The following is a 24,537-nucleotide window of genomic DNA, read 5'->3' as shown; positions in this document are numbered from 1 at the left end:
TCGTTGGGCATGCCAATCTAATCTAGATGCTAATATCTACAGAGTTAACCGAACTACGATCAATAATTTCACACCAATTTACCAAGCAGCCCAAAGTGATTGGCCCTTGCGTAGAACCGCGTGGATGGTGAATAAAACTACAGAAAAAGGAAGTTTGTGCTTTAAATGTGTCAATTTTATTGGGCTAATATTAAGTCATAAGTCATTAAGTCATAAATGCAACGGAAAAAGCTATTTTTGCCGAATTTAGGCCTTTATCACGTATCAACCCCCCCCCCTTTTCACATATACATTTCATTCAATAGGCTGTGCATACCTGCAATTACTTCGTCAGTGACAGCCAAGACTTGGGCAAATCACGATGCATTACGTTAGAATACATTCCCATAGATCAACATACTCTTCATTGTCTGCATCCTGAAGTTCAGAGATTACCAGAAACTAATAACTTACTCTTACGATGCCTCTGATGAGATCAGTTTCTAATGAAAATCTTTAATATATAGTAAGCTAGTTAGACGTATGAGTTGAATGCGATTTTTTGTTTGCTTCTACTACTTCCTTTTCTTCTTTCTTTTATTATTATTTTCTTTTTTCCCTTTTTTGTCATAAAGCAATGTTATCGTCATGCATAGTAGCTGCATGTATGTGATTAAGAAGTAGAGTACAATTAGGCTCTTCATCTGTCTGTTCTCTCCACTAATATTCTGTTGTATTGATTTCTCAGTTTCCATAGTCTCCACCGCGCAACAGATTGTTGCACTCAAGTTTGGGATCTAATTTATTGAGCCACGACATCAATAAAACATATTTCCGAGATGTTTTGAAAGTCTTCTCGCTTTGCTCAATTCTGCGGCGTAACAAATAGCCGCGTTAAGCGAGTTAGCTGTTTTACAGTGTAGATATATCGGAGATCGATGTCTGTTATATTGAGAGAAAATACTGCAGTATTTACACGCCACGCGCTGTATAAATACAGGTACAAAGTGAAGGAGAATTTCAGACAAAAGTAGTTTATTCCAAATGTTGGGTTGGTATGGATGTATCTCCATAATATTAGGCCTCCTCGTTGCGACCAGAAGAGGTATTAATCTCGCGCTACGAATGCGAACGCAGGAATCTCAAGCCACCTGTGGATTCGGTTTCTGAAAGTATTCTTAAGTTCGCCTTAGCTTTACAGAAGGTTCAATGACTTGAGCGTGAGGCTATCGTCGCATAAACTTAATAAGCTTGCAGAGATCATGAAGCAAGGAAAATACACGCATGGCCAATGTCGTGAAGTTCTGGTATACGGAACATGCTGCAGACATGTTGTTTTTTAGATAGAAGGCACACCAAAAACTCTACTCGTTACCGTTGGGTAGCCGGGTGTCTCTAGCAAGGTGACTACAGCTTGAAGGAGATCACCCGTCTTACAGCACCGTGAAGAATTATCAACATAAATTGACGGTTTAGGTAAGGACAAAAAAGGACTCTCGCCGAAATTTTACGACTGATTAGCAGATCGAATGATTGATTTTCCCTGGATGACAGATTTGATGAGTTTGATCCATCCCATTATGTTATGCGACAGAAAAATTCACAGAAGAAACACGTGTAGGCTTTAAGAGGAGTGTTAATGCCTGCTTGGCCTGAGAGGTAAGAAAATGTTGATAACGTGAAATAAAAAAATATATTGGCTGATGTACAACTAGAAGTGTATATACAGTTACGAGCGCATGCGCCCACACCCACAATCTCGCACACTAAACGAGCAGACGCACAGACATCTTTAGACACACACACACACACACACACACACACACACACATATATATGGTCTATACATGCAAGCGCTCGCACACACATCTATACGCGCATTTATATGCATACACATACTTGTGCACACGCACACATACATACATAATTTCAGCCACAGACACAACATTTAAATATTTGATGACTGTAATTAGATTGGCGCGATGTTGATGTGACAACCTCTGATTACATTAGCTGATGTATAATTCACGAACATGGAAGTCACGACAGTCTCCAGTAAGGCTAGCAGTCCTCTCGAAACAATAACGAGCCTCTCTGTTAATCGACCGCTTTCTCTCACCGACGAAAACCCATGCCATTTTGATTTACTTCCGAAGGTATTAAAACAATGCTATATACTTTTTGTAATATGTAAGCCTCAGGAATGTAGAGATGTGCACATGAAATCATTAACTGGATCCCAGTGACCAAGAAGTTTCAATGCGTTCACTATATATCTGAGGGAAAAACGTTTTTATGAAAATCAGTTGATTCCCTTGTATGGATTAGTCTATCCCTCTGTGCGAGTTGCTTATGGGCCCCGCCCCAGTGTTCAATTCATTCAAAAGATGGTTTTAAGTTGAATCAAATTGTTAGTGTTTCTTCATCAAAACTACATTTTAGAAATCTTTTCAAAAAAAAAAAAAAATAGTTATAATAAAAATTAGATTACATAATTATAACAATTAAAATGGATTTTCTTCGAGACAGACAAGTGAGCTATTACAGATTTATCCTGCACAAAAAAAAAAAAAAAAAAAAAAAAAAAAAAAAAAAAAAAAAAAAAAAAAATCAGACTTCAAGAAGTCGGTGCCCCGCGTTTACTGGTCGTTAAATTTGATTTGATTATTTTACCGATACTAATCCGCCTCAATGAATATGCCACGTGAAGGCTTTGATTTGAAACCTTTTCAATGCCACGCCTTGCCAAAGAAGTTGCCAAAGATTAATGGATTAAATACCCAATCTTCACACGTCACTAATTAAGATAATATTTTTTTCCTCTTTGTATTGAGGCAATATAAAAATCAATACTAACGGTAATGCGTGAAAGGAATATTGTTGGCGATAAGAACAACACGACTATAGGCACAGATGATGAAACCATGAATCCAAACCATGTAAGTCTAAAAATAGAACACATACAGATGAAATATTTTGATGTGTAATCCATATCCATTCTTCCCCTGAAGAAATCTTATTTTCGACAATGACAATAGCACAAATAATCATTTGAAGTAAGAAGGAGGATAACAATATTGACTACTGCATATAAGATTCTCTCTCTCTCCATCCCAGCTGTATCATAATGCTTTCTGATGCCTTTGTTTCTTTTGTGCCTCTGTTTGTGTATAATTTGTTTATATGTCTTTTAATATTGTGATATTTCTACGATCTCTGATTCATCGTCGTGTAATAGCAGGCCTAGCCGGGGAGGGGGGGGGATTGGGGGTTTGAACAAACCGCTCTTTTTTGCCGGGAAAAGGTCCGCTGATTGATCTAGGTACACAAAGATTTCATGGTAAAAGGCCCACTTTTTATTCAGAAAAAGCTCCCCCTCAACCTGGCCTGAGCAACCTCCGTTTTCATTATTATAACTATTATAACTATTATTTTTTTGTAATATTGACATACCGTGATGACTCGCCATGGTGAAGTCATCACATAAGACCACCTGAAGTCGAGCAAATATTTTTGAGCGATGTTGTCGTCACCAGAATCTAGAAAGAAAACAAGCAAATGTGTACTTCTCTTTTAAGTTAAATAACATCAATTTCCCGGGCCAACAACTGAAATAATACGAGCTTGGTTGTCAGTTTGAGTTACCTTGAGGTGCTGGTTTGGACAGTTTCAATATTTGATAGAGATGATTTCCACTATTATTCTATATTCTTTTAGGGCATGAGAGAGAGAGAGAGAGATGAGGAGGAGGCAGAAGAAGCTCGAAAAATCTGCAGTCAATGCAAACTGGCCGCTGCCTAACGTTGGTTCAATATTGATAAGTCATCCGCATGATTTGATCTTATGAATGAACTCTTCCGTTTCCCATAAAACACCAGGTGTGCGAAATCACCCAGCATTTAACACTATTTGCTTTTAGCATCTGCGACCCTTTGATGCCTCACAAGTTTGATTTTTCTTGTACAAAAGAACACCACTACGAGAGTTTGTGAAAATAGACCACAGAGGCATAAATCTATGTTTGAAATAAAAAGAAATACATTGTAGTATTTGCGTTAGGACAGTCAGACTTGATTGATAAGTTGCGAAATGGTTTCTGCAAAACACTTTGAAAAGATGGACACAGTTTGTGTAAATAATTTACCAGTTTTATACAGTTAGAACAGGGCGTTATTGCCCATATACAAATGATATGTTTCTCCCCCCCTTTCCTTCCAATTTCTTCTTCTTTGTCATTTAATTTTCAAACCAGACGAATAGGGAGATATTATTAAGTTGCGTTCTTCCGAAATTCACCAGAAATGTAATGGATGGCAGAAATATATGTATCGGACCGACAATTTATCAAAAACATGTAATCATTTTGTTAATTGTCCATTTGTTAAATCATCATTAGATGTGCTTTACCTAAAATATAAGTGTATCATTATTGTCTGTTGTCATTCAGTCTGAGAAAGTCCTTTGAAAGTCCTGGAAAAATACAGATATACATTTGCAGACCTTAGGTGACATGTCAGATCGTTAAAGCCTTTGTCGTCAACGTGTGTGTGTGTGTGTGTGTGTGCGCACGCACACGCGTGCGCGCGTGCTTTTCCGTGTATACTTGTGTGTGTCCGTTTGCGCTAAAAAATGTGCATTTAAGTACATTTAATACTGGTATATATATATTCTTTCTATCACGCCTTTAAGCTATTAATACCTTTATAGCCAAATATTGAGAATATATTATATTATAATAATATCAATGAAGTCAAATCATTTTATTTGAAGGTTAGCAACGCCAAATAAAGCATCAATGAGGCCCTAATCAAACTGCCAACATATCAATGGGTAAGACAAACCAGGTCAAAGAAATCAATGCTAGTTCAATACAAGTATTGAAGAATGATCGATTGCTAGGGTCTGGATATTCCGCTCTCGTTACCGTAACTTACTAGCTTAAGGTATACATCTACAGTAAAATAAGTTCATATAATGCCACTTTCCAAACAACGCTATCGCCAGTTAAATCAGTAGACACATCGACAGGCCCCGATTTAGCCAAAAAAATGGCATTTTAATGGACTATCAACACTTTTTAAAGTATACCAAGTCTAAAACTGTTGACAAAAGTACTATCTACAGACCATTTGAGTTTCTAAATATTGAGCCACTTTCGTCACGGGGATGGAGACCGGTGAATTTTACAAGTACAGTAAAATATAGAAATTTAGAAGTCCAAAACGAGTTTATAAATTGTTATTTTCTCAGCAGACTTGAACAGGGAATAGCTTAGCGATAAAAGGGTATTTCTTGATATTTCCCATTTTTGCAAAAAAAGTGCGTTTATGCTTACAATGAGTTCTCTGTCTATATTTCTGGACCATGCGTTTGCTCTCTTGTCTAGTTTACGTATATTACGCTAGGATAGAACAATGTGATATCGTATTAATCTACCGTGCCATTATTATGTGTACTTACTAATGATATCGACCAAGACGCGGACAGACAGACGTGAACCCTGTGAACGTCAATAAAACGATAAAAAATGAATAAATGGATTGAGTTATTTAATTGACAGAGCCTGCCAGCACTGATTATGTGCGTTTTATTGGAATGTAATAATTTGCGTGGTTGCACACAGGAACAAGTTCTGAGTGCTCCCATTTTTAGCGAAACTTCAGTTAGAGATGGAGGATGAAGCCAAAATTTAACGCCAGTGTCAGAGTAAACGTTGGGTAAAGAGTTCAAATCAACATAAAATGATCATGCTTTTTTTTCCTTCGAATAACACATTCAACGTCCCGACTTACCGAACACAAATCAAAACCGGAAAAATAAACTTCGGCTTAACGAAATGTTATTTCATACCATTGGAGTCGGGTGACATTTTGGTGGAAGAGGTTTGTGATGTTATTATGATATTGAATGTTATCATTGTGAACTTAAGCTCATTTGTATTGTATTCTTGACTCCGGTGAGGAGGTAATATTTCATCGCATGTATTCATAGTGGGTGTTGTGTGTTTGCTGTCCAGGTTCTGCCGACTGCCGCCTTAATTACCTCCCCTGCGTTGGTTATATAAAATAAAAAGGTGACGGTCAGTGCACGGCGATTAAATTTAATCGTCACCAACACTAGAATTTACTGAACCAATGAAAACCTGGTTACTCTATCTATAACTCTCAGTTGAACTTTTAGATAACTTCATCTATACTTTTTTTACATTTCTCTTATTATTTTTGTCATTTTACGTGTCTGTGATAATATATTTGAAGAATTAAACTTATTTACTTGAATGATAGAACTATTAATATTATTACCTCCCCCTGTTTGTCTGTTTGTTTGTTTGCCATCAACATAACTCAAAAAGTTATGGACCGATTTTGATGAAGTTTTCAGGAACTGTCAGAAGGGGACCGAGAAACAGATTATTAGTTTTTGGTGATGACCTGGATCAATAATCAATCAATAATCAATAATAAAAAAATGCTGCCTTGGCGGAGGTCTGCGCTCTCGGAGTGCTTTTCTAGTTATTACTATTTTTGCATGTGTTTTTGACGGTAAGGGTTAAGACATCTACACTTGTGTTCCAGTAAGCTAACACCTTTGATAGCTTTAGAACCTTAACATATGACCATTTGTTTTTGTAACGAAAGGCGCTGTTATATACTGTTATACTAAGTGAAATTTTGAATAGATAGTGACACTTTATAAATTACTGGTGATTTTACTAATTTAATAATTAGGATAATCACTGGAGTTTTGTGCCTTACCAACATTATTTATTTATTTACAGTATTTAATTATTTTATTATTTTCATGTGTTTAGGGAAGAGCTATGACGGTGGCATTGTTTCCAAACTTGCTAGCGCTTTCTTATTGAGTTACATTCACTAGCTGTTACATTAGGAGCACTTTAGACTGGGATAACCGGTACAAAACCCTAAAATGTGTTTGTGAATATGAACCGTGCGGGTACTTATGACATAATCCTTTATTTATGTACAGTGTATCCTCAGCGCACACGATATCCATAAAGGTGCCTTACCGAATTAAGAGACTTTTACGCACCTTGCCTAATCACAAGGCGTAGTCAGTGATGCCATAACGTTCTCTGTACACACGGTCCGCACAAAAGGCCGTATTGTGGAGGGGTTACTGGGTAAACGTGGTAAAACTGCGCCCTGAGGTTCAACACAATATAAAGAGACTGAAAATAACAACAGCGTTTCTGTTTATACCCAACACAAAGCCGCTCTTTGGTGTCCTTTGTTGACATTCCTAAACTGTGTGTGCTGATTTTCAAGTGAGAGATTCGAAGTTAAGTTGATTTATGCGTTGGTAAAGCTATCACTGTGCAACTTAAGCGTCCTTAGTCCCAGTGTTTGACTTATTAAGGACAGTTGTCTTTATAGCGTAAGGTAAGGGAGCACTCCAGTTGATTCCATTCCGTTTTCACGACTTTAATCTTAATATTTCGCTGGTTTGAACGTGGCAGTGATATTACATAGTGGTACAGGGGTACGTGTAGGTACTCCAACCACTACAAGATAATCTGACCTGAGACGGCTTTAGCCAAGTTCGGTTGAGACCCAGGTATGGCTAAGTGTTCAGTGGAAACGGTGGAAATCGGCCCTCCATTAGGTTCATACAGATTCGGCATGCGTGGCGTAAGTGGGCTGAAATAAGGCGGAGAGAGAGAGAAAGAGAAAGGAGTTATTCCTTTAGCCACTATATGCTTTGAACACTTAATTATGACTGACATATGGCCGAAAATAGTAGGGGTTTTGGCGGTAGGTAACCCACCCCTATTACTACCTATGCTGAATGAATACTGTATTTTTGAACATGTAAAGTCACAAAGGTGAATAAACGGATATTTCTTTCCTTTTCAGGTTTTGAGGCAAACTGCACAGCAAGGGGAGATCAGAAGACGTACCGGTACGGGTTCACAATCAAAGCAGAACGTACGTGTTAATCTAAGGAGCGCTGACCTCTTGCAACATGAACATTGTCGGATGTGGCTTTCTGCCAGAGACACGGGAATGTTATCGTGCACTATCGCTGTGAATAACTACACCTCGATGGTATTATGAAACATTTTTAATATAAGTCATCAGATATGGAGACTTGTTTTGCTGGAACGTGAGCAGAGCATTTATTTTCCAAACAAATGCCTTCTGCCGCTGCCACCACGCAGGAACATCCCACCGCAGCCACCAAAGTTTGTACTGTTCGGCCATGAGTGACGTCGCTTCCCCGGACCCAGGTAAAGCGCTACTCCGCGCCGTCATACACGGCAAGCTGCGGGCGCTCACCTCCCTGTTAGAGTCTGACATCGATGTTAACTTTAAAGACGTCGACGGATGTACGCCTTTAATACGTGCAATCTTCCTGGAGAAAGGCGACGTCAGGTCTCACATCGCGCGCATGCTCATTAATTCAGGCGCTGACGTAAATGTGCGAGACCGCAGCGGGAAGACGGCGCTGATGTACTCCGCCATGGAGGAAGGGCGGGAAAACATCACCCGCCTCCTCATTCGAACTGGGGCGTGTGATACTAACATCCAGGATAATGACGGGAAATCTGCCCTCCATTTTGCTGCTGAGAATGGCTTGTGTCCTGTAATACGTGTGTTGGTGAACTCGGCTCATTCCAAGCGCGCTATCAACGTCAATATTACAGATTTTGAGGGTAGGACCCCTCTTGCTGTTGCCTACAGTCTGGGACATGAAGAGTGTTGCCGTGTACTTGTCACTGACGGGAAAGCGGATACCTCTACAGTACAGGACACAGACGGCTTAACGCGGCTCCTTCAACCAAAACCGGCCCCAAAGAAAGTCGGACAAAAAAGAGATTCTCGAGCGTCGACGTCGAGTCTTCGACTAGACAAAATAAGTTTACATAGTAAAGGGTCCAGATCTAGTATTAACAGCGATGAATTAATAGACCACTTGACTCAACTTAACGACGACGTATTTAACCGCGCAGACAATCAAGAAACTCACACGAACCCAAAGCGTGGAAAAATTGGCGGGAGAAAAAACAAGAAAAGACCAAACCGTGGTGAACCACGGCAGGACGAACAATACGAAATGGACACATTTAAGTATAACGACAAAGCAAATCTTATACATAATGACGAATTGGAATATAGTAATCAAGGCTTTGTCGAGTCTCCGAGATATTTAATGCCACCGGAAGACAAGAGTCCCCGGAGACGCTCACTTCCGCCTCTGGACATCCAACCCACGGGGTCTCCCCCAAAACAATCTCAATTATCTCCGCTCCGGGTCTTTCCAAATTACAACCACAATGCTCAACCGACTTCTCTGCAGAAACATTCTCCGTCGTCCCTCAATCCTTTGATGACGTCACCCTCTTCAACGGTGACGTCACTCAATCCACTCATAACGTCACAGGCACCATATTTACAACGGCCAGTTCCACCGAGTTATCGAACTGAGCAATCCAAACAAGTTAATAGGTCACACATGACCCATAGACCTCAAATTTCAGTGCAGTTAGCAAACGGTTCTCACTCTTCCTACACCGAGGATCCGACATTACCTCTGAGAGGGGAGAAGCGAATGAGCAAAACCCACTTATCCCCGCTCTCGACTCCCAGGACAAGTCTTACAGTGACTGGTGGAAGCCCAAGTTCTCATGGGGGCTTTCTTCCATCGTTGCCAGTCGGAGGAAAGTCTAGTCTCATCGGAACAAAGCACGTCTACTCTGAGGATGACATCAATAGAGCAAAGACGGTGTAACGGCGAGCCAGTGTAGCATTTCAGTTGAGCCCCATAGCATGACAACCATACCCATGCTCTTCTTGCATCAGATGCCCGTTATTATTATTATTATTATGCAGAAATTCGGATTACTCCACTGCGCAACCTGGGGACAAACATGAAAAACAATAACGCTGTGACAATACATGCTTTTGAAGGTTGTACATGGATTTTTCTCTTAACTGATTAATTTAAATCTTTTTCGTTTCTTTCTCCAGTAGCGGTGGAGCGAACATAAAAATGTATGAAACAACTAGGGTTCTTTATCAAACGGGCGTCATTATTTATTTATTCCTTTTTTCTATTATGTAAATAAAATGCCTCCAGGGGCAGTTTCAAAATAAACCATTGAAAATATTCCAATATTTAAAAATATATAAATATTCCACTGTACACGTAATTCACACAGCGGTATCTTCCCCGTCGCGCAGCAACTTCTTCAATAAACTTTTAGCCAAAATATTTTCCCCAATTAAATCAAACAATGTCAATCCCAAAACCCCATCTCCTCTTTCTCCTGCACAGAGGCAATAGAATGTTAATGAAAATAAAGCAACTGCCATTTCTTCAACGTTCCTAGGCACCGCGACCATTAAGGGTGCTTTCCCAGAGATTTAGATCGATCTAAAGATTAAGATTTAGATCGACCTAACTCCCTGGGGGTTCACGCTAAATTGCAGTCAGCCGAGCGGGCACCATAGTTAATTACTCCCTTACAGCTTTTAGTAGGTGGGACAGACGCTTAAAGCGGCCAAGCTGACAGTAATCTAGTGAGACTCCCCACAGGGATAGATCGATCTAAAAATCTATGGAAATGGGGTGTAAGTGTCAAGACATAATGTTGTCAATGTATAACAAATGTAACAGTTGTATTTTCATCTTTTAAGAAAATTTTATTATTCTTATTTTGGTGAAAGATCACCTGTCAATTCCATATATCTTTTTCTTTCATCTATTTATTTTACCGCTAGTAGGAGACAGTGACAGATAACGCAAACTGAAGAATTTTGTTAATTGTCCTCAGCCTTTCCGACTTGTTCCAAAATGCTGATCATCTTCCTCAGTTCGTCCTCATAGCTGCTACGTTTACCCGCCGCACCGTCAAAGGAATATGGGCGCCGCAACAACTTGCCACAACGTCTTTAAGTTGTACTTTGTTTTCTTTTTTCTTTTTGGTAAGATGTGCTTTCATTTTCTGAAGCTACCAGAAACTGTGGGCAGCAACATCTTTAAGTTTGCTTTTTATCTCACATATTTTAGAAAGTTGTGCTTTTACTTCTTAGTCTTTGGTGAGAAAAAGCTTGATATGCTCTTCATCCCGGTCTTGTCTACTTTGCTTAATTGCTTCTGTTTGGCTGTCAATTTGACCTCCTACAAAAAACAATTAACAGAAAATTACAATCTGTATAAATGAGATAAATAACCATTTAGTGCTATTCTAGAAGTCTTTCTAAACACATTTTGGCTGGATTAATCTTGGTGAGAAACAACCAAACCATGCACTCTACACTCTTAAATTGCATGCCTGTGCGCACGCGCACACACACACACAAACACACTTAACCTGCCCACTTAAAGCAAATTTCTCTTTCTTGAAAGCAAAAAGATAATTATAATAGTAATAATATATAACATATAAATAAAGTTATCATAAAATGAAAATAAAGAAATGAAAAGACACAAAATTCACAAAAGAACCAACCTTTTGTTTAGATTCCCCATCTACTGCTTTGCTGTAGTCTTCACTAGGGGTAACATCTCCATTCAGCCTCACTTTCTAAGTGTTGAAAAATGAATTAATAAATGATAACATAACAATTCTTTCTCAATGCTTTACGTTTTCTTCATCTTATATAAACTTTTTCATTTATTCTTCCAAATTGCATTTAGCCAAAAGAGCTACACAGCAATTATATGAAAGTAAATTTTTCTTCTCTTAATGCAATGCTCATTTCAATCAACTAAATTGGAGAAGTCCGAGTTGGCCACAAGAGCAATTCATGTGCATGTGTGAGCCTGGTAGTGTGGATGTATGTGTGTGTGTATGCATGTCTGTATACGTTTGTGTGTGTGAGTGTGCAAGTATGTGTGCATGTACCACTGTATGTATGTGTGAGTTTGTTTGAAATGCCTGACCTTTGCTGGGGGTTCACTGCTTGGACTGGACTTGACAGGGCTGGGTTCTGGTATACTGAAACATACACAGAAATGTACGCAGAAATGTACACAGAAACGTACACAGAAATGTATACTGAAATGTACACAGAAATGTACATTGATATGTACATGGAAATGTACAAACTCATTTAATAAGTACAACAGACTTAAAATAACTGATCACCTTGAAACTCTAATTATTCTTTATTGGGCCCTAGGCAGAAAGGGTGCAGTGAATACACTTAAAGCAACTCATTACACATGTACCGGGGTACTATACATATACCTTTAAACTTAAATTGTTTACAGGCCAGTAGGCTGAGTGGGTTCGAGGGTTGATGGGTGGGTTTAAAAAACTGCTTTTTTGGAGAGAAACTGCGATTCAAAATCAAAATTTGATCTAGGTTTAATGCCACTTTTGAAATTCGGTCAAATTGGGTGTAAAAAGAGGCCCACTTTTTCAGATAAAAAATCTGCCTTTAAAACTGCTGGCAAAAGGTTAGGTCAATAATAAGACAGCTTTACTTTGAAACTTCTTGTAAAAATAAAATACCTGATTATATCTGTGAGCTTTTATCACACCAAAGTTCATCAAATATTACATTACAATGACAAATGTAAGCCTAACAACTTACAAATATTTTCATGGACTTATGCAAAACCTCTAATGAAAATAAGTAGATTATTATAAGAACATTTTGTACTAGACACCAATTTTCTGTGTACAAATACATAGTATAAGCATACCAGTACAAACAGTTAAAAAGTTTTTAGACATTAAAACATGAACTTACTTCAGATGAGTTTTCAGATCTTTACCCAGCTCTAGAGGCAGATAATCTGAGACAATGCCACAAGCAAACCTGAGGTAATCATCTGGAATTTCAATATAAAAATTAAAGACAATTTTAGGGACACATATAAATGACACCTAACCGGAAAAAAAAAATTTACGAACTTGGAGCAAAAATAGTCATTTATATCTTCTTATCTCTTGTAACTTCTACAATTCGGATAAGAAAAAAAAGAACCATGCTGTACAATAAATAAAGTAGTCACTTTGTTTAAAAACAAAATATAATTTTCAAAACAAAAGGCAACAATTCTGTTTCGATTAAAGTAAAACTCAATTAACAATCGAAATTAAACATCTTGGTTAAAATTTGAATATCCGTACTTGATTGATTGAAAAAACAGCTGTATAAATCAACAGACTGGTAAATACTTGGATACCTCTCTTTGTGTTGTCATCTTTCTTGCTTTTTACATAAGTCGCAACTACAGCACCACCAGCAACATGGACCTTACGCTTTTCAAGTTCATCTGCTAACTGCTCCACCTGGTGAGAAAAAATATTATTAAGAGGAGTTCATGTCAGATTTGCATGATCAAATCTATGAGGAAAACATTTAAACTGTTACTGCAACAGTAGGTTTTTAATATATAATAATACAGTATTGGTAAAGAGTATTTTTCAGTCCATCTTAAATCTATGTCTCATCTTTGAACATCAAATGTCCCATCAATCCTTACCTTAGCCTGTAACCATGACAATGTTTTGTCTTGTGAATATTTATAGGCCTTAAAATCATCATCACCTAAAAAAAGGATTTGTCATATAAACCAAACCAAAAACCCAATGCACTGCTGTGGTGATGTATGCAATCCCTAATGTTAATAAACAACAGCAATATCAAATTAAATACAATGAATGATAGCAAACATCAATTATAAAAAATATTATTTTTAGTGACTAAATTTAATGCTAATTAGAGAAGAGAATAAAGAATTGTTATCAAAATATCAACCTTTAATTCCCTTCTTTGGTAATTTTGTGTTTTGTCTAAAATAAGAACATCTGGCTAGCTTATTTCATATATATATTATAAGCAAGACTGAATTCCAGGCAGATTTTAAATCCACCTAGGCGAGATTCAAATTGCAGTCTCTCCTAAACAAGGTTTTCATCTAGCCAAGGCGAATTGTAAACCCTCCGAGATGAGATTTAAAATCTGCCTAGATTATTTTCAATTTTGACACTTGACACACATATACGTATATAAAAAAACTACAACTGTACCTCGCATGTCACACATATGATACAGCTGGTTAAGACCATCACAGCTGTGGAGCCTGGTGCATTCTGGGTAATCTTCATCTTGAACTATCTGGTCTATTGTCATGAATTTACCAGACTGTGAAATATGAAAAAAAAAATAATAAAAACTAGAGGATCAGAGAGGCGATACCGCCTCCGAATATTGTACCACCAGCTGGAGCAAGCGCATTCGTATAGACCCCCACATACACAAAATAAGGGACACAGCCACCAGTCTTATGCTTGACAAGCTATAAAAATGCAATCAACAAGAATTTTCAAAATACGCAAAAAAATATATATAACTTAAAATGGTACAATCAAAGTTAAGTTCATCGTAAGGTAGGTCAAAGGTCAATTTCAAGGTCGCAGTAAATTGCCAGTATATGACTTCCTATTCAACTTCAATAGTAACTATGGACCTATCTCTGCCAGGTTTGGAGTTAAAAGAGAAAGAAATTAGCAGAGTTCAGTTCATGATTATAAGTAGGTCAAAGGTCAATTTGAAGGTCACATATAGATTGCCAGTATATGACTTCCTATTCAAGTCCAATAGTAACTACGGACCTATCTCAGCCAGTTTTGGAGATAAAAGGAAACCAAAATTTGCAAAGTTCAGTTCATGGTGAAAAGTAGGTCAAAGGTCAATTTCAAGGTCACAGTAAGATTGCCAGTATATGACTTCCTATTCAAGTCCAATAGAAACTACGGACCTATCTCTGCCAGTTTTGGAGATAAAAGGGAAGCAAAATTTGCAATGTTCAGTTCATGGTGAAAAGTAGGTCAAAGGTCAATTTTAAGGTCACATTTAGATTGCCAGTATATGACTTCCTATTCAAGTTCAATAGTAACTATGGACCTATTTCTGCCAGTTTTGGAGACAAAAGGGAAGCAAAATTTGCAAAGTTCAGTTCATGGTGAAAAGTAGGTCAAAGGTCAATTTTAAGGTCACATTTATATTGCCAGTATATGACTTCCTATTCAAGTTCAATAGTAACTATGGACCTATCTCTGCCAGTTTTGGAGATAAAAGGAAAGCAAAATTTGCAAAGTTCAGTTCATGGTGAAAAGTAGGTCAAAGGTCAATTTTAAGGTCACATTTATATTGCCAGTATATGACTTCCTATTCAAGTTCAATAGTAACTATGGACCTATCTCTGCCAGTTTTGGAGATATAAGGGACTAAATGTTATAATTTTGGAGTTACCATAATGTGCCTTAAATTTCGAACAGAAAAAATTAATTAAAATAAAGAAAATGTCATTTTGGTCAAAATTCTTGAAATAGGAGGTGCTCTGAAGTTTCAGAAGTTCAAGTTTGATGAAATAATGTCATTTTTGAACACAAGTTGTCTGCTTTGCCAAGCCTTATGTTTTATTTTTCCAGAGTTCAAAATTTATTATCCATTACCGTACTGCACATTTTGCTTTTACCACCAATATGTACTTTTTGATACAGCGTAACTCGAAAACCGTATGGAATACAAAAAAACCGAGACCACCTCCAGTATTGGGCTTTACATGCAAAGTTCAGTTCATGGTGAAAAGTAGGTCAAAGGTCAATTTAAAGGTCACATTTAGATTGCCAGTATATGACTTCCTATTCAAGTTCAATAGTAACTACGGACCTATCTCAGCCAGTTTTGGAGAAAAAAGGAAAGCAAAATTTGCAAAGTTCAGTTCATGGTGAAAAGTAGGTCAAAGGTCAATTTTAAGGTCACATTTAGATTGCCAGTATATGACTTCCTATTCAAGTTCAATAGTAACTATGGACCTATCTCTGACAGTTTTGGAGATAAAAGGGAAGAAAAATTTGCAAAGTTCAGTTCATGGTGAAAAGTAGGTCAAAGGTCAATTTTAAGGTCACATATAGATTGCCAGTATATGACTTCCTATTCAAGTTCAATAGTAACTATGGACCTATCTCTGCCAGTTTTGGCGATAAAATGGAAGAAAAATTTGCAAAGTTCAGTTCATGGTGAAAAGTAGGTCAAAGGTCAATTTTAAGGTCACATATAGATTGCCAGTATATGACTTCCTATTCAAGTTCAATAGTAACTATGGACCTATCTCTGCCAGTTTTGGAGATAAAAGGGAAGAAAAATTTGCAAAGTTCAGTTCATGGTGAAAAGTAGGTCAAAGGTCAATTTTAAGGTCACATATAGATTGCCAGTATATGACTTCCCATTCAACTTCAATAGTAACTATGGACCTATCTCTGCCAGTTTTGGAGATATAAGGGACTAAATGTTATAATTTTGGAGTTACCATAATGTGCCTTAAATTTCGTACAGAAAAAATTAATTAAAATAAAGAAAATGTCATTTTGGTCAAAATTCTTGAAATAAGAGGTGCTCTGAAGTTTCAGAAGTTCAAATTTGATGAAATAATGTCATTTTTGAACACAAGTTGTCTGCTTTGCCAAGCCTAATGTTTTATTTTTCCAGAGTTCAAAATTTATTATCCATTACCGTACTGCACATTTGCTTTTACCACCAATATGTACTTTTTGATACAGCGTAACTCGAAAACCGTATGGAATACAAAAAAACCGAGACCACGCTAGTGTTGGGCTTTACATGCTCTACAAAATGCAAAAAAGAATGGGTCTCTAGCATTAACGGTTCCCGAATTAGAGACAGTTTTCAGTTTCGGTATCTTATGGCCGCTACTCCCGTGAAAATGCACCGATTGACCCCAAATTCATGGAGATGAAAGATGACCTGAAGGGTAACACTTTCCAATAATATTATTGGTTAAGTCTGTGTGGTGTCTGAATAACAGGGCAAAAAAATTTTTTTTCGTAAAAAATTTCATTTTTTTGAAAATTTTGGCCCATTTGACCTTGAAGTAAAGGTCAAAGGTCAAATCCAAGGGTATATTTGAAATCTACACATATGACTTTTGGAAAGCCGTCTATAGAAATTTTTCCCATAACTCCTTCCGTAGGGTAGATAATTAGCATTTAATTTTGCCATTTTTAGACAAGGGTGCATTGCAATGAGTGCCACACCCAGACCCCAATACCGACAAAGCCCAAATTTTACGTGGAACGAGTTGAGATTATAGGTGACCTAAATCCATGAGATGGGTATGGGGGGCCTTACCGTCTAGGAGGAGAAGCGGTAACAGTAGCTGTCCGGCGGAGCCGGCGGAACGATCCGGACGAGACCGAAACCATGTGTACCGCCAGCGCTAACGCTGGTGGTACAATAACATTTATTCTTTTTTATTTACATTTATCTTTAAACATATTTTAAATAACACCAAGATGTGATATCCTCAGACTGTTTTTGATGCAATTCAGTCACATCAAAAGTAACTTTCCACACATCTGCCAAAGAATTTTCATGCTAACATACAACTTGTCTCAAAACTACTAACTCTAAGCTTGGACCTAAATAGAGAAGGACAAGTAACGCGGCATCTTCCTTTGAAGCTATGTGCGTTCGGGTAAACATTCGCCTATTGTCTCACATAATCTGTTTTGATAGCTCCACGGGCGTCTGAACAGCTTATTATCAAGGTAGCGCGCGCTGTGCTTCAGTGCATTTCTATTGTTTCTCTGCATTGATAACGCAATTTCTCGCAGTCCCTCGTGGTTGCTATGATACAGCATTGCCGCCATCTTGCAGTTGCGAGCACACGGGTTTCCGTCAACACGTGGATATTTTTTGAGGGGTTTTCGGCATTTTCCCCCCTTACCTCATAAAAACGGGGTGTGAAGTTTGTCTTCAATACCTGCTGTCTTTCCCTGTCCGTGAGGTAGTCTCTGACAGGACAGGAATACGCACCCAACGACCGGAAATCTCATTCCTACATGTAGCTGTCACACCCCGGAAGATCAATCAAACTTACACAAGAACTGGCTGCTGGTGAATCAGACAAATTAAAAATGGACCTTTTTAGCATGTTTGTGAAATTATATATTACCATTAGGGGCCACTCATTTCGCAGACAGCTTAAAGAAAAGTACCAAGAATCTGTGTCTGCATCTACGAAAGAAAAAGGATTGAGAAGGTCTCTCAAAAGGAAGAGCAGAATTACAGCTTGAATTATTACCTAGATTTTCAACAAACAGACAGTATGATCTTGTGCATTTATAACATTTGGGTTTTTTTCACTTAGCAATTAAGATCTTAATTAGAAATTTCTTGTAGGTTTACATTAATTTTAATTAGTTATTTAAAAGTCAGATTTGTCGTATTAGTTTGGTAGAAAATAATACACCAGGTACCAAAATATGGTTTTCTGTTTTCAGTAACTGAAAAGCAGTCAGAATTCAAGAACTTATTATAAGTATTTATAATATTTGGGTTTTCAGTCAGCAACTATCTTTCATTTATATTTCGTTTTTATTTTTCATTAAAAGTTACCCGTTTACAATATGAGATTAATTTCACCAATACTGATCTTATGGTAATAAAAAATGCATATATTTGACATAAAAATCTTCTTTTTATTTCTTTTCACTTCCTTTTTTTTTTTACACAACTTAATATATTATAATAATAAAAGATTTGACAAATAAGACGCATATCACTGCAAGAGGGTCAAAGTCAAATGTGAGTATGAATTTTATCAGGATCAGATTTTTTAAACCTGTAGTTAGTGTATTCTGAGGTAATTGAATATGCAATTTCAATCAAGCAAGAAAAAACTGTCTAAGCATATAATCCATGTTTTTTACATTTCATTTTTTTTTTCATCATAAGATAGAAAATATAAAACAACTTGAGTACATTCCAATATTTATTATTAAAAAAGTAAACATTAAAAATGCTTGTTACAAAGCTAGTGATGATGAATATACTATACATATGCAGTTTTCTTGTCTTGTCTCTTTTTGTGAAAGTCATATTGGAGTTCTTTCCTATTTGTATCACGAGTAGTATTAACTTATTTATAAAAGGTATAAACTAATTTCTTATTGACCTATGTGAATTATTGTCCAAATGTTTAATTAGTGCGTCTCCTCTTGGGCAATGGTGCATTGTCCAATTTTAACTTTCCGGCATCTTGTGGAGAGAATCTGGAAGAGAAAAAGAATGTTTTTATCACAAACTACTATAAATGACAATTACCTTTTTTACTTCTACTTGGACATTTGAGCCACAGGTAAGCCTTATCAAATGCATCTCAAGATTCTACCTGTCAGGTAGATTTTCCCTCTAGTTAAATTTACTTCCCTTGTTAGGCATGGGCTTTCTAGATCATTATCAGCCAGGTAACTAAACCGTCAGGCCCTTTGATGATTTGATAAAGCCAGCTAGGTGCTATCCAAAGGCATGTCTCAGGATTATTTCAAAGATTTCAAGCACCTGATAACAAGATAATGCAATGTAGCAAGGCAATTACAGAGGTGAGACTCTTATCACAAATGTGATCAAGATCTACTTTTATGACCATTACCCAAGTAAATATAATCATGAACTTTGCATGTGTACATGTCCACATATACACTTTCACTATAAGACCAATGAGGGTGTTTGTCAATCGTCTTTATTCTGTTTAGGGAATCCAATTTAAAAACTATTAATTATCATTCTCAAACTGGAGCAGACTTTAGCCGGTCATGTGAATATACATATATACTTCAGAGTAGTGTTAATATCAACTTTGATAAAAGGATATTAAAAGGCCCACAGGTGCGTTTATGTATGTCACAATTGCATGGGTGGTGCCATATTGCAATGATAGCCCATATTAAGAGTTAAAAAAATAATAATTATCATTCTCAGACTGGAGCTGACTGGAGCCGGTAATGTGTAAATATATATATACTTTAGAGCAGTGTTAATGTCAACTTTGATTAAAGAATATTAAAAGGATCACAGGTGCGTTTTTGTGTGTCATAATTGCATGTGTGGTGCCATATTGCAATGATAGCCCATATTGAGAGTTAAAAAAATAATAATTATCATTCTCAGACCGGAGCTGACTGTAGCCGGTAATGTGTAAATATATATATACTTTAGAGCAGTGTTAATGTCAACTTTGATAAAAGGATATTTAAAGAATCACAGGTGCGTTTTTGTGTGTCATAATTGCATGTGTGGTGCCATACTGTAATGATAGACCATATTGAGAGTTAAAAAAATAATAATTATCATTCTCAGACCAGAGCTGACTGTAGCCGGTAATGTGTAAATATATATATACTTCAGAGCAGTGTTAATGTCAACTTTGATAAAAGGATATTAAAAGGGTCACAGGTGCGTTTTTGTGTGTCACAATTGCATGTGTGGTGCCATGTTGCAACGAGAGCCCATATTAAGAGTTAAAAATATTAATTATCATTCCATAATTCGGGCTCACTTCAGCAAGTAACATAAACCTATACATAAAGTACACAGCGGTGTTGATGCCACCTTTATCTAAACCGTACGTAAAAAATACCAGACCTAAAACGATGTCGGCGAGTCGAATAAATCGCAAAGGAATTGCGTCATTTTAATTCAAAACACGATTTGAGGTTAAATTATTGCCGCATCTAAGGCTAATTCTTTACATAGAGGTAAAATTTCGAGACTAGAAATATTTTTCTATCGGATCATAGCTAAAGACAAGTATTCGACACTGCAGTTGTACAATTTTAAACACTCATTTTACGGCAACAAACACGATTGCCTTCACCATATTGGGCATTTTGAATTCCTCCATGAACAAACATACCTTATTTCATCTAGCATCCAAAATAGCAAAAGAAATTGTACTTACATTTTATCTCTATAAGTGTCTTGACTCATCCACCCGAACGTTTTCCTCGCGTTATCATCAGCTACCTGTCCAAATGACACAAAAAGTCATCAACAGCCGCGATATGCTCGCTACCTGTACGGGAGGTCACGTGATCCGAACGCACATCGTTTCGCGAAGAGCTCGCGCTAAGCCGATTATCCTTTGATCTTTCTCCGCGTTACTTGTCCTTCTCTAGTTAGGTCCAAGCTCTAAGTAACCACTTTAAAAATAACTGGCCCTACCCGTCCCATAAGACGTAACCATGCCTCCAGGCACGGGCTAATCTGTTGCCATGTCAACTTTACACCAGCAGGCAAGATTCTCTGCCTGTTTCACACAGGTGTATCCTCCCACCAAAGAAATAATAATAATAATTATACTAATTACCTTTGCTGATTTGATTAAATATGGAAGACTTAGGAACAATGGATCTACTGGAGTTGATATTAGAAGACTGCTATCTGAAAATGATAAAAAAGAACATATAGGAATAACTGTATGTGTTTCTAAGAAAATCTTATAAACAAATACACTTGTCGTCAGGATCACACAGGTTATTGGAAACACTGTGTAACACATCAAAGACACCACATTGTACTGTTTTGGTCTAAAAGCATCCAAATTAAAAGAAATACACTGTGTAATACAAATTATTCTTAAAAATATTGAAAAAATTATCCATACCATAACTATAAAATTTGAAGCCATTATTATTTCAAAGTGTTCAAGTGCTACAGAGTCTTGCTGTTTAATTACCATTAAATTTAATTTCAGGAAATTAAATTAAAATAAAAGTAGCTGTCAAATTTCTTGAAATAAAAAAAAAGAAAAAAAAAGAAAAAAAAGAAAAGAAAAAAACATTACTATATGCGTAAAACAATCATTCAGAAATAATTCAAATGAATACTTTGTTCTACCTTTTTGAATAGTTTGTTCTATAATCCATGATCCAAATTCTCTCTTATGCTGTAGCACTTCAAACACCTGTCTGTTGTCAGAGCTGAAGAGAAATATGGCTCCCTCCTCTGAAACACGGATGTTACGTCATATATTTCATGTAATTAGCTCTAATACTGTACTTGTATAAATGGTAAAATTTTTGGTTTGCAGGTTCAATGAAGCTGTTCACCAGCAACCACATGAAAATGACAGAGAGAAAAAAATGCCCCACACACAAAAAAAAGAAAAAAATAGAAATATGACAAATAAATTAATCATTTTATCAAAATTTAAACTTGTGTACATTGTCAAATTATTATTTTTTTTTTTTTGCCTGTATAATTATTACTACATTAAATCCATTTCCACAGTGATTTTTTTATTATTTTACAAAAAATTACCTGTTTTTGGGTGTCTTAGTTTGCAGAAGGAAACATTAGGAGCTTCTGATGTTTCACAACTGAATATTGCTTCTGTAATAATAATAATAATTATCATTATTATATATAATAGCTGTGGGATAGTACTAGTATCAGTGATTGCGAAAGAGATTGAAAACTTACCAGACATGTGGGCTGGAGCAAATCAAATTTTGTCAGCCCACACCTTTTTTTACCGGCCCACAACAAAATAATCAAGCTGTATATTTTCACTTCATTTTTGATGAATATTATTGTCTGGCATTTTAAATCGTTGCGTTTTAATTTTCAGGCCAGATGTAATAGGATGTTTAAAGGTTTAAGTTTAAACGTTTTTCATTTTGGTTGCTTTCTGGCATTTAAGTTTTATCCTTTTTACATCTGGGTTGCCTATCTTAATTTCTAATCTTTTAACACAAGATCATGTATCCTTTGTAAATTTCATTCCAATTTTTGACTTAAATTAAAACATAAGTCATAGTGAAGTGGAGCTTCCAACTTTTGTAACGTTTTTTAGATTTTCACTCTTGGAATAATGCTTGTCTGTTAGCAGGGATTGTCCTGGGTCAAAATCTGGTCGGGCCATTTTGGCCCACTTGGTCAAAAAAAGTGTGCCATTTTTTAAAAATGTGTGCCGTGAATTATTTAAAGAAAATTCATTGTATTTCAATATTTTTTTATATGATTAAAATCAATGAAAAAAGGCTTAATGCTACTACTCTGAAGTCCTAAATAATTGTAGTGTGTGGAAAAATCTTCCAAAATAAACATACTGTCTGAAAAATTGTACAGTACTTAATGGAAAAATCTTCAGAATTGATAATTGCACTATGCCAAATAATTGCACTACATGGAAAAGGTAGACAAATCCCATTTTTATTGTAAAATAAAGCTATTGCTCTCATAGCAGGCCCGTAGCCAGCAATTTTAAAAGGGGGGGGAGGGTCTTTTTCCATAAAAACGCCATGTACCTAGATCAAATTTTACCAAGAGTGGACCTTTTGTCAGCATAAGAGGCGGTTCTTTCGAAACCCCTGAACCATCCCTGGCTACGGGCCAGAGTCTGAAAATAATTTTTATTCAATATCTAAGACTAAAGTTTAGATGAATATACTGTAATGGACAGTTTTGCACCCTGACTGTGCCATTGCGGATTTTCCGCATGGAAAATGATGTTGTCCCTCATTTTGACATATAGCACCGCTAAAGGCGCAATATGACTTAAAATATCCGTTAAAATTAGTTAAGAGCACCCATCTAAAAAGCAAATGAATATTTCTCCTTTTCACTTATCGTTTACTCAACATGCAGTCCGACGAAGCCATACTTGTTTACCCAGCACGTGTAGTTAGGTGTTCTCAGAGGTCCGCGCGTGGCCAGTCGTAAGCAGTTTGAGCGGCCTGTTTTCGGAGTCTTGAGCAGTACGTTTTTCATTGACCTGTAGTTGTTTCAGTTTCGATACATTTTTTTGTGAAACGGGTCACATGTCAGCCCTCACACCATCGCTACGCACACTTCAAGCGACATCATAATGTACGTAGACCTTTATTACAAAACGCGCCAGTATGGCGCAAGTTAAAGTTTTACTTGCGAATAGTGCGTACTTAGAGCTTTACGATAAATTCAAATATGAGGCGAGGTATCTGTTAAAGAAACTGACTTTAGTCCGTCGGACATGTGGGCCGATGAGTTAAAAGGGTTTTCCAGCCCACAGAACTTTTGCCGGCATATGGCCGTGGTCCGACGGCTTTCGCAATCACTGTAGTATACATTTATATAAATGTATATATGTACAGGTAAGTATATATATGTAAATATATTCTTGCTAACATTTTAGGCTAGGACAGTGGTACAAACTGTATACAGCTTTACCAGACCATCATAACATTACAATGTAACAGCGGACAGAGGATGCATAGGGCTGGGGATGCCAGTGGGGTTGGGGGTGACTGTATTATGCGGTATGGCCATAAACAAAGGTAAAAACTGTAAAGTTTTCTAAAGCATGAATGCAGAGTATGTTCTAGTGCGCTGCACTACGGATTCGGTCGTTATTGGTGGTGGTGATAGTGGTGGTGGTGGTGTGTGCGTGTGTATGTAAGGAGGGGGTGGGGGACTCCGGCCGTGCAAGTGGCTGGCGGTGTACTGGTGTCGGGACATGTAATATTGAAATACCGGTAGTTTCTGTATTCGTCTTTGATTTACCTGGAGCAATCAAAACCCACTGATTCTGTTCACCATCTGTTGCATTCCCTCGATCCCTTTCTTGTTTCGGCATCGCGGCGAGGAGCTATGATCACAGTATTCTTGACGAAGTCGAGATATCGCTGCCTCTGCACTGTTTACAAGGGCCTGGCAATCACCTTCACCTTGTTCGACGGCGGGAAATTTTGGACCATTTTGTACGGAATTATTTCGTTTGTATGATCTT

The 24,537-nt window shown here is 37.1% G+C and overlaps 2 protein-coding genes and 1 long non-coding RNA gene across 4 annotated transcripts; 1 reads left to right on the top strand and 2 right to left on the bottom strand.

Moving 5' to 3' along the window:
• Positions 1-1,333: 1,333 nt before the first annotated feature.
• LOC106166687 (uncharacterized) lies at positions 1,334-10,214 on the top strand. 2 transcript variants are annotated; one of them, XM_086996796.1, is made up of 2 exons: positions 1,334-1,638; positions 7,857-10,214. In XM_086996796.1, the coding sequence occupies exon 2, from the start codon at positions 8,203-8,205 to the stop codon at positions 9,730-9,732; it is 1,530 nt and encodes a 509-aa protein (XP_086852922.1). In that variant the 5' UTR covers positions 1,334-1,638; positions 7,857-8,202; the 3' UTR covers positions 9,733-10,214. The 2 variants fall into 2 exon arrangements, with proteins under 2 accessions (XP_086852922.1, XP_086852921.1); XM_086996795.1 differs by lacking the exon at positions 1,334-1,638 and adding an exon at positions 7,149-7,382.
• A 696-nt stretch (positions 10,215-10,910) lies between these two features.
• On the bottom strand, positions 10,911-24,500 carry LOC106172728 (ribonuclease H2 subunit B). The gene is made up of 11 exons (XM_024076848.2): positions 24,312-24,500; positions 22,089-22,160; positions 21,666-21,773; positions 21,136-21,209; positions 13,991-14,105; positions 13,444-13,508; positions 13,144-13,249; positions 12,705-12,786; positions 11,890-11,944; positions 11,456-11,530; positions 10,911-11,124 (listed from the first exon to the last, which is right to left on the bottom strand). The coding sequence occupies exons 1-11, from the start codon at positions 24,382-24,384 to the stop codon at positions 11,026-11,028; spliced, it is 924 nt and encodes a 307-aa protein (XP_023932616.2). The 5' UTR covers positions 24,385-24,500; the 3' UTR covers positions 10,911-11,025.
• On the bottom strand, positions 18,747-21,108 carry LOC147759506 (uncharacterized). Its single transcript, XR_015331310.1, has 2 exons — positions 20,728-21,108; positions 18,747-19,328 (listed from the first exon to the last, which is right to left on the bottom strand). It is a non-coding gene; the product is annotated as an uncharacterized LOC147759506 (long non-coding RNA).
• Positions 24,501-24,537: the final 37 nt, after the last annotated feature.

This window comes from Lingula anatina, chromosome 10 (genome assembly GCF_051362555.1).
Source record: "Lingula anatina isolate TDL-2025a chromosome 10, LinAna3.0, whole genome shotgun sequence".
Lineage (NCBI taxonomy): Eukaryota > Metazoa > Brachiopoda > Lingulata > Lingulida > Lingulidae > Lingula > Lingula anatina.
This window is presented reverse-complemented; position numbering and strand designations above follow the sequence as displayed.

Coding starts and splice junctions, on each gene's coding strand:
- LOC106166687 (XM_086996796.1), top strand. CDS start 8,203: ATGAGTGACGTCGCTTCCCCGGACCCAGGTAAAGCGCTACTCCGCGCC.
- LOC106172728 (XM_024076848.2), bottom strand. CDS start 24,384: ATGCCGAAACAAGAAAGGGATCGAGGGAATGCAACAGATGGTGAACAG. Junction 13,250..13,443: donor TGTCATGGTTACAGGCTAAG/GTAAGGATTGAT, acceptor TTTTCTCACCAG/GTGGAGCAGTTAGCAGATGA. Junction 11,125..11,455: donor ATGGGGAATCTAAACAAAAG/GTTGGTTCTTTT, acceptor TGTTTTTTGTAG/GAGGTCAAATTGACAGCCAA.